Source organism: Perna viridis, chromosome 8 (genome assembly GCF_037379345.1).
Source record: "Perna viridis isolate PV_CMFRI_1.1 ecotype Kerala chromosome 8, ASM3737934v1, whole genome shotgun sequence".
In the NCBI taxonomy this organism is placed as follows: domain Eukaryota; kingdom Metazoa; phylum Mollusca; class Bivalvia; order Mytilida; family Mytilidae; genus Perna; species Perna viridis.
In genome coordinates this window covers 29,951,064-29,979,061 of record NC_142452.1, presented here as the reverse complement: position 1 = coordinate 29,979,061, position 27,998 = coordinate 29,951,064, and the positions used below count along the sequence as shown (strand labels likewise).

The following is a 27,998-nucleotide window of genomic DNA, read 5'->3' as shown; positions in this document are numbered from 1 at the left end:
ATCTTCCTTCTCCCCAAGGTCATTAAAGACCCTATAGTGTATGAATTTATATCAAAAGTATTGTAAACAGGAATTGTAATTTCTTTGAAAGACTTACGTATAGCAAAGACCTAAAATGAAAATTGTGACGGTGGATTTATTCGTTGTTATTGTAACTAATGCCTGTATTTCAAAAGTCTCCGGGTTTTACCCGACGATCGGACCAGGGATACACTATAAAACTAAATCACACCGAGATATAACATTTACTGGAGTGTTCAAAGCTATCGCTACGTTTATTGTGGACCGAAATCTGACGGAATCTTCAACACTTAGCTCCTCAATAAGCGACTTCTTCGGAGACGGTGAGATACAACAATTTTAGTATATGGTTCTAAATACAACAATGCAATAAAATTATGAAAAAAGGCTGCATTTTTATAAAGAAGTTTAAAAAAAAAAACCTAAAAAAAATGTTTCAGTCATCACTTAAATGTATCTTCTAGATTTCATGAAGCGTGAAATCAAGGGCAAAAAAGTTAAAGCGGCATCAAAACTCGAAATTGCAGGGAAATAAAAGAAATGGGAACGAATGTGGGGACATGGGTGCGAATTGTCCGTTTGTTTGTTTGTTTTTGTTATAGTTTCCTCGCGTGTTCAAGAATTTCATTCGCTTTAACCGTTATCATTAATTGTCTTTTAAAACATGTAGAAAACATATAAATTTGAATTTTTAAGTAGATTAGTAACCAAGACTTCCTTAAGCATTTGAAATGTTGCCGTGGTGTACCGGTCGGATACGCCCTGCTATACTGTAACTAGAAACCAATTGGAACTTATTCGGTCATTTCCGCAACACTAAAAATGACGTTTTGAACAGTAACATTCATCGCATTATCTTAGACAAGAAAAATGTGGCAAATGATATAGTGGACTAAATTCAATTTGTGTGACAGGGACAACCCATTACGTTGGGAAACCGTGGAATTTGATATAATTAATACATTTTTTTTGCATGCATCTATTGAAAGAACACTCTCCTTTACAGACCTGATTTAACCGCTTCCTGGTTGACTACGTTATCTCCTTTACAGACCTGATTTAACCGCTTCATGGTTGACTACGTTATCGTCCCTTTAGATTTGTTAGCTCTGCTATTTCGCCATGAATAAACAACGCTCATTTAGTTGGGCAAATTAAATGTTCATGTTTTCGATTACATTTTTTTTTTTTGTAACCTCATTTTGATCTAATAACTGTAATAGGGCGAAGTTGAATACATAATGTACATTTATATTTTCAAATACAACAGGCTTAATACCTTTCACAGTTTTACATTAACTAGGTTTAATTGTTCTTCATAATTTAAGAAAACTTTACGACGCGAGCTATAATCATTCAGTGTTGCTAAAGATACGAAACTTAAGAAGATCATTGCTTTGTATTATCCTCGATGTTACCAATTAACTTTCTGTCAGACTGAAATCAGGCTTGCAGTGCATCTAAGTTCAAAGGTTAAATTCGCATTGATTACCATTCGTCTTATTTTGAAACGTTGTGCTATCGTGTTGGTGCGAAAAAAGATACATATGTTTTATTTCTTTTGAAATTTTCAAGTAAAGTTTTTGCCCTATGCGGATTTTATCGAATAATTTATTGCTTTGTGACATTAAGTTCAAGATCAAATTCTGAATTTTATATATATATATATATATATATATATATATATATATATATATATATATATATATTATTGGCAGTGGCGTATGTTTTATAGTGATTTTTTGATAATTCAATCATTTTTTTTAAATTCGGATATTCGTCTACTATTTGGAAGTTATCTACTACGCTTAGGACATGATAATCAGTTAAAAATGAATGAATCCACCCTTCTGTCAATAGCGTTTGACACGTGTTGCAGAATTGCATCATTATTACTAAATTATTATCGGATTATACTATCTTGCAATATGCGGGTGCTGCTGGAAGAGCAGGACATGCTTACCCTTCCAGAGCACCGAATGTCACTCCCGGATTTTTGTGAGATCGAGTTCATATTAATATTTTTTGCGTGACTTCTTGTTTCCCTTATCTCCAGTTTTTATGTGTAATCTTTTTCATTCGGTTTGCTACATTGTGTATGTAGATCGTCTCTGTTTCATGTGTTCACGTTTAGGCCAAGTTTTGGGATTATGACTTTAATTTGAATCATCCCACTGATGACGCTTTGGCCTGGTATATATATATATATATATATATATATATATATATATATATATATATATATATATATATATATATATATATATATATATATATATATATATATATATATATATATATATATATATTTTTGCCGATATTTAGAGTTCAAGGAGGGATTTGATACTGGGTGTTATAGAGGTGTAAAAGCTTACAAATAGCTAATATACATTAACACAATAGATAGTTAAATTATATGAAACTACTAGCTTCACAGCCCCGTGATAGATGAATTAAATCAGATTGACACATTTCCATTTACTTTCACGGAAGTGAATATATTTTATCTTAGATCGGGACCAACTGCACAAAATGTTTCTCAAGATTAACGCAATAGTGGCATCCATTGGAGATGTACAATCCAACAAAAGAGCTATTTCTTATATTCATTGTCACGCTGAGAAGATTGTTTTAGGTAGGTAAATCATGCATATGAATATTGAATGACAATAGAATAAACATAAACTTACACTAGACAGCTAGAACTAAAGTTCATTACATTGAACTTCGACTTTAACTAGACTAGTATCAACTTACACTTACACTAGACAGCTAGAACTTAAGTTCATTACATTGAACTTCGACTTTAACTAGACTAGTATCAACTTACACTTACACTAGACAGCTAGAACTAAAGTTCATTACATTGAACTTCGACTTTAACTAGACTAGTATCAACTTACACTTACACTAGACAGCTAGAACTAAAGTTCATTACATTGAACTTCGACTTTAACTAGACTAGTATCAACTTACACTTACACTAGACAGCTAGAACTTAAGTTCATTACATTGAACTTCGACTTTAACTAGACTAGTATCAACTTACACTTACACTAGACAGCTAGAACTAAAGTTCATTACATTGAACTTCGACTTTAACTAGACTAGTATCAACTTACACTTACACTAGACAGCTAGAACTTAAGTTCATTACATTGAACTTCGACTTTAACTAGACTAGTATCAACTTACACTTACACTAGACAGCTAGAACTAAAGTTCATTACATTGAACTTCGACTTTAACTAGACTAGTATCAACTTACACTTACACTAGACAGCTAGAACTTAAGTTCATTACATTGAACTTCGACTTTAACTAGACTAGTATCAACTTACACTTACACTAGACAGCTAGAACTAAAGTTCATTACATTGAACTTCGACTTTAACTAGACTAGTATCAACTTACACTTACACTAGACAGCTAGAACTTAAGTTCATTACATTGAACTTCGACTTTAACTAGACTAGTATCAACTTACACTTACATTAGACCAGGATTGAATTAGTTTAATCATACACTAGACCCAGCTAGAATAGACTTAGCATTAAACTAATCCAGACCAGACTAGACAAAAATATCTCTTTCAGGAAACCAATTCATGTTATTTTGTATAATCTGGTTTGGTACTGTGTCGTCATAAACGCCAATTGGTATACAGTCCGCAATTCAAATAATTCAGAACAAACCAATGAAATCACTAATGGGTTGATTATAAATTCATTCTTAAAGCTTTGATTGAATCAATTAGAAATCAATTATAAAGAATGTTACTACTTTTTAACAAGTTATACAAAATAACTTGGTTTCCGATAGTTTAAACCCATAAACCTAGATAACTAGAATAAACTTAGAAATTAACTAGATCAGACTAAACTCAAATAAACGTACAATTAAAACTATACTAGACTAGGCTATACTAGAATAAATTAAGATTAAAACTAGACAAGACTACAATTAGTTAAACTAGACCAAACTATAATTAAGCTAGGCCAGTCTAAACAAGATATAGTTCAGACTTACACTAAACTAGAACAGACTAGGCTAGAATAAAATAAGACTTACACTAAAACAGACCAACTGGTTTACTTTGATGTTTAAGACCGTGCATTTTATGCTTTTGTTATTTCATTTTATCTCATTAATACAACAGGGCTTTTCATGATAAGAATATTAAGGAAGTATATCTTCTTGGAGCAATTATTTTTGTTTTAGTGCTTTGACAAAATTTTCTTTTTTTAATTGGTACAAAAAAAACTTAGATAAGAAAAAACCTAGACTTATGTAGACTAGGCTTAGACAAAGAATAACATATATCAGACCAGATTTAGACTTAGACTGCAATAGACTATACTAAACTTAGAGTAAGACTATAGATACTAAAACTACATTAGACAGCAGACTTATGATCTTGGACTTAACCAGTCTAGCCACATACTTACGTTTAGAGGCTTAGATAGAGCTATACGAGACATATTAATTTTATAGACTGAACTGGACAACTATACTAGGTAAGGGGCTGGACAATTAGACTAGGTAAGACAGTTATTATCTAAACTAGAAAAGTACATTGAAAACTAGCCTAGCAATACTAGAATAGATAGCTAGACTAGACCAATATGTGCGATTAGACTACTTAGATAATTTGACTAAGACTAGACCAAACTAGACAAATAAACAATACCAATAAACCAGACAGCTAGGCTAGACAAGACTTAGACGTTCACTAACATACAGGTCTACCCTATAAACTATGTTCATTCTTTTTAAACTTTCGTAAAAATACATCCTAAAGGAGACCAGAACAAGTTAATAGATAAAATACTCTATATTATATATATCGTTTAGAATATCAATTTAACAACATATCTTACTATCTACAATCTATTGACTGCAAAAACTACTTATTTGACGAATATTTAAAGAAATATTAGATGCCAGAAACTATAAACAGTTCAACCGTGTTAAATAACGCCATATTAAAGTCTAAGCTGTTTTTATGATATTTATTTTTGTAAAATGTGGTTTGTTTTATTGCTACAAATGACGTTTGTAACCTTCATGTTCTAAAGTGAATTGATTCCATTTTCAGCCCACAAACACCTTATATCATGTAAAGCTGGACTGGGCATCAGAAAAGACAACCCAGACGAACTACTCCGGCATCTAGGAGAATGTCTATACACGCTCCAGGCATTCTATAGTAATACAAATTGGGTTGAAATGAATGGGAACGTGCCATATACAGACTTTGGTATGATAGTTTTATTTTCATATTCTCGTGTTAGCTTTATATATTGCAATTCGATATTATAAAGCTTTTTTACACTTTACACTCGAACACTAAAACCTGCCCCTTTAAATTGAATATGTAAAAACATCACAGAGAACAAGTGTGTATGCATTCTTTTGTTTTTTTTTTTCACGTCAGACACTTAATATATCTACCAATGTTTATGCTTTAAAAAAAAGTTTAAACCGTGATTTGTCTAATTTAAAATTTTGTTTTGAGCTAAATGTGCAAGACAATAAATGCACTATTAATTTTAAGATAAAACAAATAATGAATTTCATTTCTAAAAGCAAAAATATTGCACGATAGAGAGACGTATTGTTGTAATTATTTCAATCTAAATATTCATGGTCAAAAAAAAAAAAATAGAACTATTTGTCGATTTCTCGAAAAATCAATTGAACCTTAATGCGCAGATCAAATTCCAAGTCTCTTGTGAAAAGTGTTCATTTCATTTGAACTGTATTGAAATTGTGTTCGTCAAGACTTTGATACCCGGTTAAATATATATATTCTCTTTTTGTTTCGAGTCGGTTAAATATATATATTCTCTTTTTGTTTCGAGTGTATTAAAAAATGTCTACCCTCAAGATTTTTAACATGCAAGCTCGAGTAAACATGTTCAAAACCTTGATTTTAACTATCAAGTGTGTAGAAATCTTTTAAGTAACTGAAGGGGTATCTTTTCCTCCCATTTTAAAACAATTTCAGTTTTTTATTACCCCCCCTGTCGAGCACCCCATTCACAACCCTTTCGTAAGATTTTCCTACGCAAATTTCAACAATTGTTGTTTTTGACAGATCGTCTGGACTATACTGATTTGCGTATTAACGCCGTTAATTGTACAACGTAAATGGTCAGGATTCACATTTTTCGTGAGGTAATGACCATAAATTTGTAAACTAAAAAAATATGCAGGGAAGGAACACCAGCGACGTCCTATAAATATAGATACTCGTAATATAAATTGCTCAAAATTGATCTGCCGGAAGTGCTGCATTCCAGAAATAGAAAGTGACTGTTTGAACTTTAAACGCATGCATGTTTTATAGAAAGTCAAGCATCTGTGATAATAACATCATAGCAGTGCATCAACAAAACGAAACCTTCTCTGAGTATAAATAGCCTTTTCCCTTTTTCGCAAAGCCTTGATCATATTAGCAAAATGTAGTACATGTGCACTTGAGGTTGCAAAATTTATACATGTATTATTTTAGGGAAAGCGACTTAATTTTTCACTCTTAACGCTAGAATATAACCACTTGTGCAAATAAAGTACTCGCTAACAGGCGATTTAACGCGTTCTGCGCTTTTATTCCGTCACCACATTCTTGTCCACCCACGAGTTCTCCCTTTTTCGGAAAATAATTATAATAATAAAATTCATTTGTATACAGGTGTTAATAAAAAGAGTTTACTGCCTGTCGCATCATATGCAGAAGACACATGTGAAGACATTCCTCCGGGGTAATCATCTTATATTTTTTTAAGTATCTACCCCTTTAAAATATAGACACCGCATGCAATTATTTGATGAACGTGATGCATCGTCTATTCATAACGTCACCACTAAAAATACGGCATGGTTCCGAGTCGTTTGTTCCGGTCCGTCTAACTGGTCGCCATTATCAGTGTCATTTATTTGAATAATATATATAATGCAATAAATACTAACTTTATGTTGTTAAATAGAATAATTAGAAGTTTTCTAAAAGTACTGAAATATAACAAAAGTAAAAAAAAAATGTAAACTAATGCAGTCGTCGTCGTAGAGGTCGTCTGTATACTTTTCTTCGAACATCTCGATCTGAACTACTTTTCAGATTTGATTTTAAGTTGTCCCTTAGTGTATCTCGCACAAAAAGCTTTCGGTTGGTGAAATGATCTTTACGATAAGGCCTTCAGAAGTCTCCATGTGGCGAAGTCTATGATGACTCCGTGTAAGAGTTATTGCCATTGAAAGGCTAAAAATGACAATTTTTTGCAATTTAATGAAAGCCTTCTTTGAAAACTATGATAAATTGTAAGAAAATTTCATTGATGAAATAATCTTCATGATAAGGCCTATGATAGTGCTTTGTAGAGATTCCCAATACTTTGGGAAAAACTGTTACAAATCATATTCCAAATAAACAGTAAACGATGTTATAAAAAAGCTGAATTTTTTAATCGACAACATATTTGTCCAGTGTGGTGGACGCATTTTCCAACAAAAGTCGGCATTCCAATGGGAACAAATTGTGCTCCGCTACTTGCTGAACTATTCCTTTACTCTTATGAGACTGACTGTATAGTTGATCTGACCCAAAAAATCATTTGATCTCAGTTTCCGTTATACAAATCCTAGTTTCGGGGATTTTATACATCGCATCTACCTCAAAGAACAAGAGATAAAGTACTCCACAGACACTATATCTGTTATCCTCATAACATTACCTACACTAAGAGATAGATAGTAAAGGAAAGCTCATGACAAAACTATATGACAGACGCAATGACTTCTAATTCCGTATTGTCAATTTTCCTTTCATCTGTGACAACATACGTTCAGCACCTGCTTATTGAGTTTGATATCAGTACTCATACGTTATGCCCGAGCTTGCCGTAACTATGCGGACTTTTTGTACCGTGCTCGACTTCTTACGATTAGTTACAATTAGGCATCTAGGACAGGTTTATTATGTTACAAGATTGAAGTCGTCACTGCAGAAGTTTTATGGTCGACATATTCACCTAGTGGATCATTACGGTGTATCCACCTGCACCGTGAGAACCGACTTGTTCACCATGTCATAGTTTTCATTTCCTTTTTCGTCTGCCTAGGCCTTATGAGCAACTCGGTGGATGTTTCTAGAAAAACAAAGAAGGATTACCTTATCGATGCACAATGGCCATGCTCCCAGTTTATTGGTGGAATCCGAGTTGTTTATTTTCTGTTGTTTCTCTGTACTTATTATTTTGGTTATTTCATGTTCTTTGTTTTGTGTGTGTGTGTGTGTGTGTGTGTGTGTGTGTGTGTGTTTTCCTTTTCTGGTCTGCATCCTTGGGTTATTGTCTTTTGATTTCTGCTCGAACCTTAGTTCCCTTGATTACACTTTCTACCCTACATAATTCTCCATTGGGTTGAACTTGTACTCCTTGTCACAGTTGTTGCTCTTAGAAGGCGAAAAAGGACGTTTGTGCAGTTTTCAGTCAATATCTTGAAAGTCATTATAGACAGTTCCAATTGACGAAATTAACTTGAGGCGTACACAAGTCTCTTTCTTATATGTATAAGTAGGATGATTCCGTATTAATACCCCTGAACAATAAACAATGACGTTTGCAACTTTTCGTTTATTCTTTGAAAACTAGAAAGTAATAGTAACTTTTAAGGGAAGCAAGTTTCGAGCGGTTACCAAATTAACATATTCTAAAGATAAAGACTAGACAGGGAAAACAAACACACACGCAGGACATGAAATAACAATGCATAATAATACGTACAAACAAACCGAAGTAAAACAGTCTCCCGGACTCCACAAATAAAGCTGGGAGCATGGACCAAATGCACCGGTTGGGTATGCATCCTCTGCTTTAGAAATACCAATTACTGAAGAGTAATGGGTATATTGTGGTCCTTTTTAGTGTTCTGAATGATATGGTTAGAGGTACAACTATAACCGTTGGTTATGTTTTTTAGACTAAAGGAACAAGAAGTTAGAAGCCATTGAAGACTTTTTGATATAGTTATGCCTTTGCAAAACTACGTGTAGTTTGCTTAGGTTGTCTTAGGTTCAAAAGAAACTTCAGCTGTATCAGTTTTATTTAACTGAATATCTTTTGTTATTCTCATTTAAGTTTGAATCATAATATTTGGCGACGTGAAATTTCAAATTTGATTTTAACATTCTTTTCAAATACGACCAAATGATTCATGAGTTATTCTAAATGCACCCTCATGGTCCACTTGTCAACTGGTATTCGTAACAATTTGTATTTATATATCGGAGATCTTTTCCAGACAATTTGGAGAAACTGATATTTTAAAAGGAATGATTGATGCTCCACGTTGTTCTAATGATTTGCAAGTCACAAAGAAGTAATCCGAACTGTGAACTTTATCAACTTTAAACAAACAATTAAGCTAAACTTGATACGAACACAAATATATATATATATATATACAAAAATATCATAATGAGGTGTGCGCAATCATGTTTCATTTTTCCTCTTGTAGAAATATTTGTAAGAACAACATCCTGGTTAATGATAAACTCACCAGCGGATATCATCAAGGATGGGGTAATGTAAAACCTGCAAGTAAGCCCATTTACATAACATTGCTTTTATGAAATTGTACTTGACACTTTGTCTGCAGTAGGAGTGACATATTTATTTAATGTCACAGTTAGATGACATACATTTGATACTACGATATCACTTATGGAATACTTACAAGTAATCCATGTATGTGCCCGTTCAAATAAAACGTTCTATATGTAGACTCTACATTAAAATACAGCGATATAGTATTATTCATCTGGTATAGATATTTACATATGGCATTCGGGATTTATCAAAAATATAAAAAAAGTATTTAATTCTGACCAAAATAGCAATGTGCATTAATTCAATATCCACTGCTTCAAAACCGCGAAATCAAACCCACGAAACTTCCTCATACTACGGACATTGGCATCAACGATTTAAATAAAACATTTGTAAAGAGACACCAATCAGGGTTACTGTCCCAGTGAATGATTTTCTTGTACGTGATTCAAGGATGGCTAGACCATTTCCAACCAACTTATCATATACTTGTTATCTTAAGAGTTATAATTATTAACTATCTCCCTTGTCCCTACTTCAATCCGTTAGCTGGAATTACGACTACCGTTACGTTAATGATTGTTAAAACATTATCTACAGCTTGAAATTTAAGGGTCTGCACAAAGAAAATTGATCGTAGACTAAACTTACAAACAGAAACTGAAAAATTAAAAAAGAAAAAGCAAACCGATTCGCATCAAAACTGTTAGCATTATACTAACGGACCCAGGGATTAACAAAAGGTGAACTTAGGCCAAAAATTCTTTTTTTTATTACTATATTGTATTTTTATGATTCAGCATACAAAATATATATTAAAAAGACTAATTACATAAGGGACGGGCCACCTTAGATCTGCATAGGTATTAACAATTAACTCCTTTTTAAAATAATTACATTTATGTGTATTGTAATGTTTTCTAAGTAAATATGAAAATAATTATCTAGGACCTAAAGGGGCAACAGCTGGCAAATGTAGCCATGGAGGCCCCGAGGATAGCGGCAGAACCTTAGTAGCCCGATGTGGTATCAATAAAGACTCAACAATGAAGAGTCGATCTCCACATTACCACCTCCATATACAAGCATATGAAGCAGCAGTGGAAGCTACCAAACAATTCTTTATTAATACAGGTACGTTTTCATTTGTTTTGCCTGGAAGTATATTGCATGTAATACATTCTATTGCACTTTTCCATGTCTACTCGTTACCCTTAGAGTAAAGATTTGATAAACGGTGATTTTAACAATTTTGCTCTTTCCAGTTTTCGTCCACCAGTATAAGTGCCCCTCCTTATGCCCTCCCACATCTATTTTAGATACAGGTGTCATTGACAAATTAGGTGATGAATTATTTCGAGATATTTTAAACATTAGAAGAAGAAAGAAAGTGTCATTAGCATTTGCTGTGGACTATACCGGATCAATGTCGGATGAAATCGCAGCTGTCAAAGATGAGATAATCCAGTTTGTTACCAGCACGATTGGCTCAGACAACGAACCAGCGGATTACGTTCTTTCTTTATTCAATGATCCAGGTAACCTTCGATAAATAAAGTACTACTTCGTCAATTAAAATTATTCTGAAAGAAATGCAATTGCAGAATAAACTGAAAACATGAGAACTGACATCACGGCCAAAGTAATTCCTAAGTCTAATGTAAAAAAAACCAAATGACATACAAGAACATAAAGCGACACAGTATTAAGGGATTTGATTAGTAAACACACGTTTGTATAGATGGTCCGTCTGAACTCAAAGTAAGAACTATCTATTTGCTTTACATTTTTGTTTATTTTAAGCTGATCGCAACATAGCATATGTTTTTACAAACGGTTCAGAAATGATAGAGAAAGTGTCGTCAATTGGCGTAACTGGGGGTGGAGATTGTCCTGAGTTGGCTGCTGCGGGCATTCTAAAAGGTACTTTTTCAAAAGGCAATAAGTTAAGTTCCTTTGCACTATAACCAAAGGCAATAAGTGAAATTTTCCGCACTATAACCATAGGCAATAAGTGAAATTATTCCGCACTATAACCATATGCAATAAGTGAAATTATTCCGCATTATAATCAAAGGCAATAAGAAAAGTTCTTCCTTGCTATAAACAAAGGCATTAAGTTCAGATCTAACTTCAGTACTTCAACCAAAGGATATACAATGTATAAGTACAGTGGCAGTTAACTATGTTCATACAACTATATTCATTAACCAATGACTTGATCCGTGTTCATGACACTTAGACAATCTTAAATAATGAACAGCAGAAAGTTTCGTAACAGACGTTACATGTATGAACGTCACGAAATATTCGTATTTTCAATCGAATGGGCTTAATAAATGTGGTTTACAATGCAGTATAGATTTTTTTCTGTTACGAAAATGTATGATTTAAGTTTGATTAAAAAACAATATTCCCTTAAAATATTTTTGACTTGTTTTCCTTTAAATATTCGAAGATAAATTTTACTTACATGTCAAGCATACCATTAAGAAAAAATAACGGATAGAACTCACAGGCAAAAAAGAAACCAAATGACTATTTGTATTAAGAACTGCCTTGGTGTCCAACCGAGCGTAAATGATTACTTTTAAGATTATCATAACTTAATTGTCCTATGTCTGAAATGGTCATTCTCGATAATACATATAAAATATTCGGACCTGCGACAGCAATTTTTGTTTTCTCTTATAGCCATTGAACTATCCAGAAATTTTTCAAGCGTTATTGTATTTACTGACGCCGACGCTAAGGACCAGCACCGGTTACAAGAGGTCATTGATGCAGCAAATGATAAGAACATATCAATCACTTCATTGTTATCAAGCCAATGTCATTCTAGAAAACGTCGATCTGTATCAGGTATAAAGAATAAGGCAATGGGTGAAACATGACAGAAAATTCAATGTAAATATCCATAAAGAATATTGCTTAGGAAAAAAGGCATGTTGTTATATCATGAAGAGCTAATTATGATAATAGTGCAACTGTAACATTTGTGGTTAGTCATGACTTTACTGCTTGGAAAGATATTAAATACACCACATAATTGGAAACATTGTACATAATATTTTTTTTCGAAATTGGCACTGCTGTAAAATAAATGAATGGCAATTTTTATAATTCACTAGGCCGGTATCGTCGTGACACAACGCTCTTCTTTGAACGGATATCTGGATCAACGAAGGGCCGCGTCTACAGGACCAGTAAGACCAATGTCAGTGAAGCAATAAGCGAAGTCATTCAGGTAATTTTGTCTTTTAGCAATTCTGAATCATAGACTTAATTTTTCCCACCAATCAATTGTTCTTTCATTATTAAATAGTCTATGCTAAAACGACGCACCATCATGCATATCAGACATATGGAACAGGACTAGAATTGAGTATAACATATTGCTTAAATGCGTTATTCCCTATTTACACCCATAACGTTTTATTTTTATCATGACATTTTAATTGACCTACATTATAGTTACGTTTACATTATACAGAGGAGGCAAGATATCTCCAGTTAATATTCACCAGTACCGGATTTAAATCACTTGTAATGCGACAGATGCCGGTGCTGGAGCAGGAGATGCTTCTCCTCAAATTACTCTTGATTTCACCCACAGTTTGTTGTTGAAGTTGCTTTAATTTATGTGCTGTCTAGTTTTGTTTTTCTTGTCTTCAGATTTTATATATTATTGTGTTTTATTCTGATCTCTTCATTGTGTATGTGGACAGATTATGTGTCTTTTTTAACCTTTTTGTCATCTTTTTGACCTATGGTGTATCTACATTGTTCATCTTTATTCTGATCTCTTCATTGTGTATGTGGACAGTTAATCTGTCTTTTTTAACGTTTTTGTCATCTTTTTGATCTATGGTGTATCTACATTGTTCATCTTTATTTGGTGTTTTGTTTTGCTTATGTTAACATATTTAACTTCTCTTTCCAGCTTTCCATGAGATGTAGATCTGTTAAACATTCATGTGATAGCATGATCTTTTTTTTCTCTCTCTGTAAAAACATTCTACATAATTTAAGCGAAGTAATTTTCTGTTTTGGACTGTTAGTGATAAACAACAAATGGGCGAAATAAATGATCCTGCAAAACTAACTTTTTTTATCCTTTTGAAACACTTAACACTTGAAAATTAATACCATAGAACATTTCTTTGACAGAATTCGCAAAACTTCAAACTCGATATTTATTAAATTCATTTAAAATATTTTCCAATTTATTCTTAGGCAGACTATCTATATTTTTGTTGCTATCATTCAAAGGAAAATTGTAGACACTGCCAATGTTAGGAATGATACAGTTTTATAAACACCAGATAATCAATTCCTTTTATATACAAGTCTGTATGGAGAAAACCATGCATTGAACGTCCTCTTAAATTACCAAAATAAGATCGATAACTCATGCAATTTGTCAATGTTAAATATACACTCAGTATAATATTAGTCTCAAAAACGATGACGGATTACAATTGGTTTCATAGTCTGTAACTGGATTAGAAAAAGTTAATTTGGTTGTTTTTGACATGACTGAACCAATCTATGTCTCTTATTCATATCGACAGGTTCTTAATGCACAATATACCTCTTAAGAAAACAACGCTTATTGTCGAGAGGCTATTTACTGAAAATAATGCTTCCATAGATGTTAAATTATACTGATTTTAGCACGAGGAATGTAATATATTTTCATCATAGAACACCGATACTACGCAGGTCGAATGAAAATAAAATTTGAAACACTTAGGTTATGTAAATAACACTGTAAACAAAAGTGAAGTTAAAAGCATCAGTATAAGCTGCATGTTGTAAAATTGTTTACCAACGGACGACTGCGGCTGCGTGGAGCTTTGTGTTTGCAAAGAGAAATATAAGAGAGTCAACTAATTGCTATGATACAGGATCTTTTTTATTAAAAATATCAGGTCGTCTTCCCTACATCTGAAGTTGTCCTGGAGGTCTTTGAATGGACCGAATGCGGTAGCAACAAATCTGTTTATGTTGACAAGACTTTGACCGTTCTGAAGATTAAAATAAAAGGAGTGTCAAATGAAAAGGACATTGATTTTTTCTCTCACAATGGTTTGTATATAATTTAAATTTTAATACACTAAATTATATACTTGGCACCTATATAGTCCACATTCTACGTAAACTCTAATATATGCACATTTTCTAATCGAATTGGATCAGTTTTTCACGAGAATAAAAGAAACACTTATTGAGAAAGTCTAATGAAAATAATAAGAGAAGTTACACTTTTACACTTGACGTTTTTTTTCTTTTTGGTTGAAGGGGTAGGGGTATGATTCACTTCGACGGGTGTTACACGTATCTTTTTTCGTTACCAATATAAAATCGATATTTTTCTACTTTTCTTTTCTCAGGAGAAATATATACATTCCCATCCGCTACGGGAACTCGGACATATTCCTCTGAACATGGCGAAACCACCATCTCAATACAAGTTCGTACAAATACCAAAAATGTGTTATTCAAAAGTTATCTGTATAGAATATTTTACAATAGAGTGAAATTTTTCTTGTTTTCTTTTTTTTTTGTTAATTTTATAATAAATCAATAATTTTTCGATACCAAATGATTTAAGCGGAGTTTCTAATTTTGATAAAAAAAATTAAATAAACAAAACAAAAACTATTTACAATTCTGTATGTATGTTTATTTGTTTGTTTGTTTATTTTGTAGTTGTTTTTTTGTTTCTTTGTTCTTTGATATTTTCTGAGTTTTCATTAGGGTTTTGCGGTTCTGAGAATTCCTATTAGTTTTTAGTCGATTTAGCAGTATTACGTACCGATTAAGATTTTATTAAATCATGTTTTTTGTCAGTTAATATGTTTTAAGCTCAATGCACCGGTAGGTAATCTCTTCCAAATCTCAACATACAAGTCTTGAATTTTTCTGGTTTCATTAAATTCAAACGTCGTTTGACAATTGGATTACGTTACTTTAAATTCTTCAGCTTTCGCGGCAGTGGAAGATTATTTTTTTTTAAATATTTTTAGAGGACTCCTTACAGCGTCATTAGTGAGTTTTGCAATGTCAAACCTGGTCGAACTTGTAACATTAATTTGCTCTTGACACCAGTTTATATGCATTGTGGCAAACAGTTTAGATGCATTGACAGGGTCAACTAAAAAGTAGCATTTATTGACATGGAAAAGTATAATACTTGTTTGGAATTTATTTTGAAATCTCTATAAACAGTATCTTCTTTTGCTAGTCTATGCTATTTATCGATTGTAAATACAAAATAATCAAATTGAAATAGTCCGGCCTGTTTCAACACCTCAAGAATTACTTGTTTTTCCTCTTTGCGCTGTCATTAAATGCTAGATTCTGATTTCACATTTTAGAACCCCGGGACTGGAATCTGGCAGCTCCGATGTAATCAAGATGGAAATTATAATGTCATAATCACTGCACAAAGTTTTATCAAGGTCACTGAAGGAATGTACGTTAAGTCTAGTGATGGGTTGATGTCAACACTGAAAAGTTCTCCTGTTGTCGGTATGTCAATATTGTAATTAACAAATCATGAAATATGTAGGTACTAATTGTTATTCGTGTTTCTGTGATTATCAAGGTCTTTCCTATTTCAACGGAAATGCCTTGTAAATCCACTCGCAAGCGAAACATTCAATTTACGAAGAATCTTATAAACACTTTTACGTACACAAAAAATGAAATATGCATACTGTTCAGAATTAGACTGTAGTACTATTTGACAAAGTTGCGAAAACATTTTTGGTTTCCCGTTTTATGCGATGAATTTCACTACTTAAATTGAAACGATATCGGTTGATAACTTAAACTTTAAAATGGTAAATTTTACTGACTTGGGACATTTACCGTTGATTTTAGACGATTAATTGTGTGTTTAAAAATGCCAAGGTCATCGGTCATTCTTAATTTGACTTCCGTCTTCTTAGGGGTTAATCTTAAAATTAAAAACAGATGGAAGGAAATAATGGAACTAAAATATGGATCTTGATTAAATCTATAATTCTTATTTATATTTCTAATAGATTTGAAGACGCGTTCTGCAGTAATAGCTCGAAAACAAGCAGTCTGTTTAGAGAATTTTTCAGCCTTTTTGCTAATAAATCAAAAAACGCCACAAATAGGACTACTGTAAATTGCAAATACGTTGAGAATATCAAATTCTTCAAGAAAAGTACAGGTGTCCATTCTGCATTAAATCAAAATTGTGAGAGTTATTGCCCCAAAACTATTTTTTATTGCTGTTTTAATAGTATTGGGCAGTTTTTCTAATATGTTTGAAAGAAAATTATCTAACTACCTCTTGAAATCTATGAATTTCAAAATTCCTCCGCGGAATAAATAAGTATTTAATTTCATTACAAAATGTTTAAATTCTTAGTTGTTCAGACAGTTGTAAAGAACAATCGAAGTGATAACATATGCAAATTTCTCTATCATTTTGTTTTCTATTTTAAAGGATATAACTACACTGCATACGCCGTTTTACTTAACTTAATAAATGGAACTTGCAATACAATGGTTCTTACAAACTCAACTGGAGCCGTGATAGGAAGTTACCAGCCCGATGGTCGGGGTTCAGAATTTGATCTTCTATGCTCAGCAGACATTGAAGTACCAAATCAGGTTTGTATAAAATGTTGCAATAGATAAAGGAAAGTTTAAAGCTAAGATCTTTTATAATAAGTGAAAAATATTGTTAACCTTATGCTATGTTCCTTTAAAAGAGTAATCAAGGGAACCAAGATTCTAGTGGAAATCAAAAGAATGTCATCCAGGGACAAAGACCAGACACGGAAAACAGACAAACACAACAAAGAACATAAAGTAACTAAAATAATACATACAAAGTAACAAAAGTAAATGAGCAAATGAAAACAAATGATTCAACTTTGTACTAATATCAACGTCAAGATTTCATGTCTTTGGTTTGATCAAAAGAATTATTCTGTACCTATTATTAAAAAAAAAGCTTTTGATAAGACAACCACAAATATTTTAAGGTTGGTTTTAGATATTGCCTTTAAAAAATAGAAAGACGATATAATAGATTAATTCATTATGCAGAAAAAAATGGATATGGTGAAACGTAACAAATGCACTAGCGTATAAGCTGAATACACTAAAACGTCTTCAACGAGTGTAAACACACTTTTCAGTAGGCTCTGAAAGGCTCTGACAACAAAAGAAATAAAATCCACCATGAGAATTTTTCATAAACAAACTAAAAGGTTTTTGTTTGTTTGTTTGTTTGTTGGGGTTTAACGTCCGAGCAGCAATATTTCAGCTATATTCAGACGATGAACATGAAATTGAAGATAAAATGAGCATGAAATGATGATGAAATGAAAAAGGGATGGGACACAAGGACAATGGGGTCGACAAATTTTGATTGAAACTGGAAGTAGGGAGAGATGGGTAAGGTCGGGCAATTAAGTCTCCTGTGGCGGAGCCCTATGGTTCCTACTCCGGGAGAATACCACAGTAGGATTCATTAACGTGCGAGGAACGTGGCATCTTTCCCAACACGGTGCACCACTATGGTTTGCGGTCAGGTTTTCCGTATTATAGCCTGACAACCCCAGCATGTAACACGCCAGGGGTACCCCATTCAACCATCTGGGGCACATATCCCAGTTGCTCTGTGGGCAGAGCGCCCTAGCCCCCGGCTAGGGTTCTGAGCACTATTTAGTCGCCTTTTACGACAAGCTAAGCGCTGCTACAGGCCAATTCTTTTAACACCGGACCTGCACGGGGCAACTGAAAGGTAATATGATGACAAAAACACATTAATGACCAACATCTCCTGATTGTGGAAGGGCGCATGAAATCTCCGGTGGGTTTAACTAGTTACATAAGGCCTGAACCATCCTCTTTAATGTAAGGTCAAAACTGAAACAACAAACAAACACATCATGAAAGTCACTCAGGTATACATTCAATTCTCTTAATGGAATATCTTAACATATAAAAGCAGAGGACACTTACCCTGCCGGTGCACCTGGTACATGCTCCCAGTTTTTAGTGGAGTCCGAGTTGCTCATTTGCTTTTGTTACTTTGTATGTATGATTTTAGTTACTTTATGTTCTTTGTTGTGTATGCCTGTTTTCCATGTCTGGACTTTGTCCCTGGATTGCATTCTTTTGATTACCGCTTTAACCTTGGTTCCCTTGATTACTCTATATAACATATAGACAATCGCTCGCATTTACTGAACGCTATCCGAGAACATATTAAAGAATGGTAATACCATTAAACTTACCTAGAAATAATCAATTACTACAATTCATGTGGACTTAATTAAAGTAATAAAGTCAAGAACTAAAAAGGCAAGATTCGATCTAGTGCAATATTAAAACAATCACGTAGTTTTTACGTAGTGCTATTAGTGGTTGAATATATCTCTATTTGTAAAAATAAGGTTCAAAGAATTGACGATAATTTGAAAACCGTATCCTTTACTATTTAATATATTAAGGGAAGTCGATAAAACCATCGGATGTTTGTTTGAACTTGTGACTTTTATGTATTTGTTATATGTGGAATTACCAATTTCCTCAGACTCGTTTTTCTTGTTTTCTAAGGTATTTGGGACCTTTGGCTTACATGTACATGTTCTTATCTCTTTTTTTTTTTCTCTTATCTGCAGGAGTTTCAAGTAAAATTAAATGCCACAGATAACGACGGCAACATCCTGTTTCGTACATCAGCTCGTGTATACAGACCTTCAAACTTTGAACTCATCGTTACTCCCTTTAAAGGTTAGAGTCTATTACATAGTTGAAACCTTTTAGGTGCGTTAGACGTGCATAGATGTGAAAGACATTTAGTTAGATGTACGACGTCATCAGATTTATTTGCGTTTAATAGAAATTTACGATGATTGACACAATCTCGACTACAATATATGAAAACATATGATTGACCAAAACGGATAGTTTTTAAAAATAGGGAGGTTGTAACATTAAAACAAAAGAACAGATTATGCCAGAAAAATCTATTTAAAAGTATTTGTAACAAGTGAACACCAACTTGATCTTCGTTTTTAATCAACAGATTAAAGTATACTTTGTTATAGGCACTTACTATTAATCATTGTGCAATGTAAACTCGACTTTTAGAATGCATGTAATTTATTTGTTATCTTATCACAGTTGCGCTGGTTGGTGCATAATCTTCGAAAAAGGTGGAAATGGGAAGCATAACTTGATTGTCAGACTAAGTTTTTTTTAAATTCTTATCATTTAGGACAGTTCCTAACTGCGATAGTATGGTACTATCACATTCTTGTTTGGGAAAACTAATCTCTTTTTTATGTAAACTTGTTGATATTAATGAGTCTGAGAAATACGAAACATTTAAAAGCCCACTTCACTATCTATTTAAGGTGATGCAACGCTTGGCAAGGAATATAAAGTACCATACACCATAACGAATACTGGATCAGACAATGATACATATAGAGTTTCACTGGAAGACATGAATTCTCTAACACAAAATCCAAGTACCTATCAACACACAGTCCAACCAGGAGAATCTGTTGAAGGAAATTTTAGTCTTCTTCCAAATACGTCTACTGGAATTTTGTACGAACTTAAATAATTTAATGTATCTACATCAAAGTTAGAAGCCATGTCATCTTATATTTTACGAACAGACTCGAGGGGTGGTCTCGCGTTCAATTCCGGACCGAGTCGCATCAAAGACTCTGTCCCTCGGTTGGATAAAAGTTTCTTGTCCTAAAATGCACGAAATATCTTCCATATGATCTTAAACAACAATCTATCAATCAATCATATTTACGACCGTCAAATCTCAGGCTCAGAATTTGACTATTTAGGGATTTTTTTCGTCATTAATAAAAGATCGCATCATTATTTGCAATTTTGCGTTAGGCTTACTAATGTCGATTTCTTGTTTTTTTTTAAAAAAAAGGTTGAATGAACAATCAATGTAAATTTGAAAAAAAATACTTTTTTACTCCGACTTGAAATTGACACATAAATACATCCAAGATTTAACTCAAAGATGTTATAGTAACTGATATTCAAGAAAAACATGTCTATTTCAATTGAAATAATTTAAAAATCTGTTATGCGTTTAAGTTCCTGAATTCTTATTTCATATTTTTTACTTCTTGTCGTAACAATCCAAACCTGAACTGTTCATAAATGTGATAACACTATAAATTCAAAAAAGGTATGAGGTACCGAACTGACATTTTGAATAACAAGCATGGTCATTTTAAACATTTGAAACAAGTTTACTGAAGTGAATTGAAATTTATCACTCTACCCTTGGTAACGATTGATTAATTTTAGGTAAACGTCAATTTTTAGATATTTCAGACCGAAAACCTTTGATTAATCTTACAGCTAGAACTGCTATTGAATTGACACAGATTTTAATGTGTTAGCAGTAAACCACAGAAAACAACAAACACGTCACCTCAGACATAGTAATTCCGACTTCGAACCAACTAGTCGTCAATCTTGACCTATTTTATCGTGTGCTATGTGGAGAAGCAGCTACTACTAATTTTAAAGTCTCTTGTATAATTAGGTCTGGTGTCGAACCGAAATACTTCCTGCACTTAAGACGAATCTTGAGTATTTGGAACATTTACATGGTATTATTTCGGTTGAATTTGTTTAAGACGAATTATGTCTTTTGCACAGACAACAGTACACTGTCATACTTTTAGCCAACTTTTTGTTTCAATTCCGTGAACATTATTTACGTAATGTAGATATAATAACCAGTACTTAATTAGCGAGTTTGAAGGGTGATCGCTGTTCTGCACCTGTCTTCAGTTGGTTAATTTTTATAAATTATAGGAGTTGATTCAAGCTTGTCAAAACCCTTCAAGTTACACCATGTCCGTCCATGCTGTCTCCCATCTGTCATGCAGAGGGAAAACAATTTCTTTCAATCCGTTACCCTTAATACACCACTAAATGGAATTTTAATTTAACTTTGAGAGAATCTTTATCACCTATTCCCATTATGCACTTCCTAATTCTAATTTTTGCCAAAATCAGTTCGGAGGTCAAGAAGTGTGTGTTATCAAGTGGGAGAGTGGGGTATCAAGTTAGTGAGCATTTGTCACTGTTTTATTAGTTTTCTTCAATTTTATTTATAGCGCTAGTTGTTTTTTTATGCTGTGGTAACCAAATCATTATGTATATCTGTATTTTCAGTCAATATTCAGTGAAAATGATCAATTTGGCAACGTTTACAGAACAACAGAAATTCACAGGAACAGTTGTTGTAAGCTTATTTTAATATATAAGTATCTTATTTAAATATATATATATATAACCACTCGTTGTTAAAGGTGATTAGGTACTATTTAAACTATTAAGGGAGCTTAAAAATTCGAATCGTACTAAATATCAATATAACATTTTTAACCTTAGCTGAAATTGTCGCATTGTTTTCTTGTATTTAGTTTTATGTATTTATAACAATTGTCAGGAACTGCTCATCATTCCGAAGCACCTACATTATCTCCATTTGTTAAGTGTGGTCGTTTCAGAGTGTAATATTCTGAAAAATGGGTTTTTTTTTTACTTTTTACTTGTTCTGTCCATGATCATGGATATGTTCCAGTTAATTTGGTTTCCTACATTTCCAAATCGTGTTTTAGTATTGAATCCACTTTTTGTTTGAAGTTATATCTGTTTTTACTTTGTTTTAGCCCTGTGACTTAGAACACAATTCAAACCAACAATTGTATTCATTAAATAGCGTTGCTCACGCTAAAACGCAGAAAAATTTAGTTTTTTTTTTCACATCAAATTTTTATGCAATTTGAATTGGAATTAAAATAATTACCGCGAGTATCTTAAAAAAAAACATATTTTAATAGTTGTCCTTATCAAAGCCGGTTCCGCTACTCATTTAATTGCGCAGTTATCCTACCAATGTAGGATTTGTTCTTCATTCAAGATCTTTGTGCAGTAATCTTTATCAATGAATACTCACTCCTCAATCATTGTTAAAATTTACTGTAAATATCATTTCTTTTCATACTATAAGAACAGATTTTTTTCATAAATTAGAGAAAGAAACTATATACCGGTCTTTAAATTCAAAGTTTGTCCTACCAAAGTTCTGTTGAAAAAAATAGGAAATTGGAAAAAACTAAAACTCTGACGTACATTTGCTGACTTTCTTAGATATAAAAGGTCTAATTATTAGGTAACCCAGATAGAAAGACCAATATGTGAAGTGACAACATTGCCTGATCTTTGTCCTACGTCGTCTCTGAACACTGCTAATTGCTCAAAGTACACTTGGTACACCAGTGCACAGATTGATTTTCAAGAAACTGAATTGGAAAGTATTACACATGATGGAGGAGATGTTATTGTTATGCAGTATGGTAAAATAACTGGAATAACAAACGGGCCAATTCATGTAAACATCAGGTTAGTTATCAAATTGTTACTAAGTGAAATAAGCTATGTGTAATTTTGCACACATGTAGTACATGTAATTTAATCAAATTTTGAAAATTCATGCGACAAGGCGGTTTGAGTCTATAAATTACATACAAAAAGCTAAAGTAAAAAGAACAAAATTTATAGTTAATAAGTTACCCAAACTTCCCTAAAATTATGCATAGATCTGCACGAGTAGGTCAAGCATCCTCAAACAAACACCAGCCTGAACTCCAAAACAGGGTAAAAGATGCAATACAAACTTACAGTTTAACACTCGAGCTTAGACAAAGGACGTCATTTCTGATTTGTAGTTGCTCATAATAAACCCATTTTACGTCCGTATATTAAAAACCAACAACATAAAAAAATATATTAATCTATTCTGATTATAATAAAACATCTATTCTGATTATAATAAAAAAAAAAAACATCAATGTTACAAATGCCTAACTTGTAATGGACGTTTAATGATACATACCGGTTTCTTTCCATGTCTACATCTCGAATGTAACTTATCAGAATTTTCTTACTCCTCGTTTTTCATATAATATTTGTCATAACATGGAAATTATTTTCGTTTAAGTTAAAGGACTTTTAACAATGAATATAGTTCTAAACATGTGCTTGCCCGTTGCTGTTAATTGAACAACTGAACTGATGACAACACGACCTTATAAAAAAGCATCGACTGTCATAATGAAGGTGCATTTGTCTTCGCCTTGATTTTTAAAAAAGGGTACTGGTGTATGCATAACTTAACTGAAAGCATAAACCGAGAACGAATTGTCGAAGTGTATTTTATAATACTAAGAATAAATTTGTTAAGATATATGGAAATTGAAAGTCATTTTATAGAATCCTTGTTTTACTGATATAAACCGACCAAACTTCCTTTGCACAATATCATTCAACAAAGTGTCTTATACAAAGTCTATGTTTATTATGGTAGGGATGTACGTCCTTCTGTTCAAACTTCTGTTACCCAGAGTGGTACCCATCGTTTATCCTAAACTTCACCTACCCAACTAAATTATTGAAAATTTTACTGAGAATTCATTAAATATTGATGATTAGCACGTTTGATTATTAAAGTTTGATCTGAGTAGTATTTATGTCTTACTTTGTCTTAATTTTTAAAATTTGCTCCTTAGGGGGAGAGCGGGGTCACAACATAATATGTCTTTTTATGAATATAGAATACCCATCTCTTATCCTACACAACTGAATGTATTTAATGAAACTTTCACAGAATATCGTCTGAATATTGCACTATTTCTAGTTTTATTTTCAATAAAAAAGATTAGATCTTCAACAAATCTTTTTTCCTTTATATTTTTAATGCATTATGGATGAAATACAAAGCTACAAGTCATACGCACACATGTTCTGCAGTATTTAAAAACGGAAATTTATATTGGATAAGAGTAATAAAGGGAACCAAGGTTATAGTGGTAAAGAATGTAATCCAGGGACAAAGACCAGACTTGGAAAACAGACATACACAACAAAGAAGATAAAGTAAATAAAATCATACATACAAAGCAAATGAGCAACTCGGACTCCACTAAAAACTTGGAGCATGGACCAGGTGCACCGGTAGGGCAAGCGTCCTCTGCTTTTCTAGAAACGGCCGCCAAATTGATAGAACGTTTATGCAAAAGAAGAACAAATCTCATTACTAGTGGTTATATGGTTTCAGTGGCGATTGTTGTACTCCCGTATTAACTATTGACGCTGTAGATAAAGATGGTTACATAACACAATGTCATCTTGACCTGTCTGACGGAAAACCAATAGAACCATCAGAACAAGTTCAGGAACCTGTGACACAAGTACCAATAGTGTATAACGTAATTAATTTTTCTCTCATTTTCGGCACAGTACAGAAACACTTATATTGATAATGCAGTTTTCGGTATGCTGTACATATGCTAAAAAAATGTAACATCTCCTCAGCAGCATAAGAACCAAATACTTTGGAAGTTAAAGATCCAAAGATAAAGTATATTTAAGAAGTAATCAAAATGTTTAAATAGGAAGTCAAATCCAGCACTGATAAACTTACCAAAGTATGTAGAACTTAGTTGTGACGAAGTAAAAAAAAACAAAATGTAAAAACAATTTCATAAAACTAAGATCTTGTTAGGAACAGCTGTTTTTAGTGCATTCATTAATTCAAATTACAAAGATAAATTGACGACATAGGTATTTGACTGGAGAAAACTCAGAAAGCTGTACTCAGACAAACTAGAAATTGTGATAGAATGATATGGTATTGTCTGTAAAACAATATAATCATTACTATTTTGATTTTGTGTTTGTAGGGCCTATTTAGTGAGACGTTTGCTATAGTAGTAGCCGGTAGTACTTGCTTTGTACTATTAGTCATAGTTGTCTTCATAATGATAATTGCTGTGAAATTCTCTCATATTACCGATCCTAGAAAAAAACTCACAGACAAAGCAGTAGTACACAAGCAATCGAAAGAGCATTCGAGGAGTAAAAGTAATGTTGAGTTGACTGGTTCGGAAATTGAGTGGTACTGAGGCACTTTCCTTTAGATTTACTCAGCTGTGATCAATTTATGTTAATAACTTAAATAATTGTTGTTTTTGTTTTTGCGCCATCTAGCTGATTTGCCAATTATTTTGATATTGATTGAATGTTTGGCCATAAGTTAAGACCGTGTTTTTTTTTAATTTGGTTGAACAAACTGGGCCCTTGATTTCATGTTTATTATTATAGGGATGTCCGTTCATCCATTTCGATTACTCTTAATTTTTTTATTGGGATTGGTTTTAGATTTTTTAAGACTTTTTATTGCATTTGAGACGATAGCTTAATCAGTTTTAGCACATAAGTGTTGGGGAAAGTATACTTATTATTAATTGACCACGAATAATTCCAACACTGACTTCAGACTAATCAGTGTATAGAAGATTCATCATCATCAGTATGTTGAAGAGAGAGAAGAAACCAAACATTACTACATTGCTTAGTTAATCCCTACCATTCACTTTTTATAATGTCTGCAAATTAATTTTCGGTAGCTTCTTGTAAATCATTATCATTTTTATCTTAAACTGGATGTGTCTTCTCCTCAAGGTCAAGACTTTCTTGAAGATTGTTATTGTACTTAATTCTTTTTATTTTTACTGATTTATTGTTCATATCTTTTGTACTGTTTCGGTACTGATTTTACAGATTTTGACTGAAGGCATAATTATACTGCGCATAATGTGTCAAAATATATAGAAAAAGAACCCTAATGGAAGCTTGGCCCATGTTTTCAAATATGATAGGTTGATAAAACCAGGATTTATAGCGCGCTATACCAGCAGATTCCATTACAGGTCTTTATTTCCGTATATTTTAACACAATTTTTCACAGTTATCTATCACAGTGGTTTCCAAAACTCCGGTTTTTACCCTAATATTGCTATTTGTTAAACGGGCATTTATGTGATTGTATCAGTTCAGTAATTTTGTAATTTCCCTTCATTTAGGTAGTTATATATCAACATAGGTCAGTCATTGTTTCATTTCATTGCCTCTTAATGACAAAAAAGCAACAAAATAAAACTTAAAACATAAAATGCGAAGAGCAATCAACTTAACATTAACTTATTTCCTTATTGAAATACAAAATACATTCTTGAATATCAAACGAAGCGTATGTTGTCATTTTTAATAAGTAAAACAGAACTTATTGCGATTAATATTTGTGTATCTGAATGAATCATAAGCTTAAATGAACCATTTCACCTTACCAAAACAAACCATAGTAAGGTTGCACTTAAGGGGGTAGACATAGGGTAAGGGACATAACTCTTGAAATCAGTGATACGTTTGTATCATATGTAAAATGCTGAAAACAAACATTCCAATGATTTGTTATATTTGTGTCCCTTGCCCTAGGTCTACCTCCTTAAACAAAAATTGTGTAAAAGACATGTTTTCTCTAGCAGATGAATAAGCTGATATTCGTTAGCTTCAGAGGACCAAAAATGAAACTGACTTGTAACAAGTCATACAACAAAATTGTTTCGTTTCTCATGAATTTTAATTATTTCATAAAGTCGATTATTATCTTTTGCGGGTATCGAAATATAGAGAATAGAAGACACACAAAAAAGGAAGTGTCCGAGTGTGTTTGTGAACTACTGTTTAAAACATTCTTTGAATGTTAAGTCGACGAGCATGCCTGAAATATATTTCTGGGAAATAGGACTTTCGAATACAAAATAATTTTCTTCGCATAAGTGTTCATTGGGAATGTTGTACGCATGCTCATCAACTAACCCACAATTAAAATGAAATGGTCTCTTACGTGCATTAGTAATTTTGTAACCAGAAACAGTGATGATCATGCTGTTATTTACGTTTGCTTCCGAAAATGAAGCTCCACAATAAATAAATAAGTGTGACCATTTGGGCCGACATATGATGTGGATTCGAACACGTTCTTTAAAACACCTATTAACAAAATCTAAACAACTAATCATGAATTAAAGAAAATAGCCGAAGATGCAATGGTATGTAATAATGAGTAGTGATACATAGGATTAAATCACGAATATAGTTTGATTAATTGGATGTTTCTGTTAATACAAGCTTTCCAATAATTTGCAAACATACCGCAGTTTTCTCTTGCATAATTTTACTATATTTGTTAAATTCAATTTTAATAAATGAGAACCGTGTAGATTACAGCTGTGTTTCAAATATATCTCCTTACATTGTATCGTGTGGATTATAACATTTCTGCAACAGATACATTGAAATGACTGTAGTTTAGCATGAGTTTAACATTTGCTATTGATCTGTACTAAACTGAAATAAATTATTTACTTACAATGAGGGATTGAGCTATCCCATGTGGAATTT

The 27,998-nt window shown here is 32.7% G+C and overlaps 1 protein-coding gene across 1 annotated transcript; it reads left to right on the top strand.

The window, feature by feature from the left end:
• The first annotated feature begins 16 nt into the window (after positions 1-16).
• Positions 17-27,821, top strand: LOC148610170 (uncharacterized). Its single transcript, XM_088542302.1, has 20 exons — positions 17-344; positions 2,534-2,656; positions 5,120-5,281; positions 6,719-6,788; positions 9,541-9,623; positions 10,581-10,766; positions 10,952-11,170; positions 11,436-11,555; positions 12,327-12,494; positions 12,764-12,879; positions 14,567-14,723; positions 15,029-15,108; positions 16,016-16,169; positions 17,122-17,288; positions 19,313-19,424; positions 20,051-20,249; positions 21,864-21,933; positions 22,867-23,096; positions 24,811-24,961; positions 25,436-27,821. The coding sequence occupies exons 1-20, from the start codon at positions 116-118 to the stop codon at positions 25,655-25,657; spliced, it is 3,018 nt and encodes a 1,005-aa protein (XP_088398428.1). The 5' UTR covers positions 17-115; the 3' UTR covers positions 25,658-27,821.
• The last annotated feature ends 177 nt before the right edge of the window (positions 27,822-27,998 follow it).

Bases quoted from the DNA above. Each gene is read 5' to 3' on its own strand.
- LOC148610170 (XM_088542302.1), top strand. From the start codon at position 116: ATGAAAATTGTGACGGTGGATTTATTCGTTGTTATTGTAACTAATGCC. The intron at 2,657-5,119 runs GTAGGTAAATCA...TTCCATTTTCAG, and splicing joins CGCTGAGAAGATTGTTTTAG to CCCACAAACACCTTATATCA. The intron at 16,170-17,121 runs GTATGTCAATAT...TCTATTTTAAAG, and splicing joins GAAAAGTTCTCCTGTTGTCG to GATATAACTACACTGCATAC.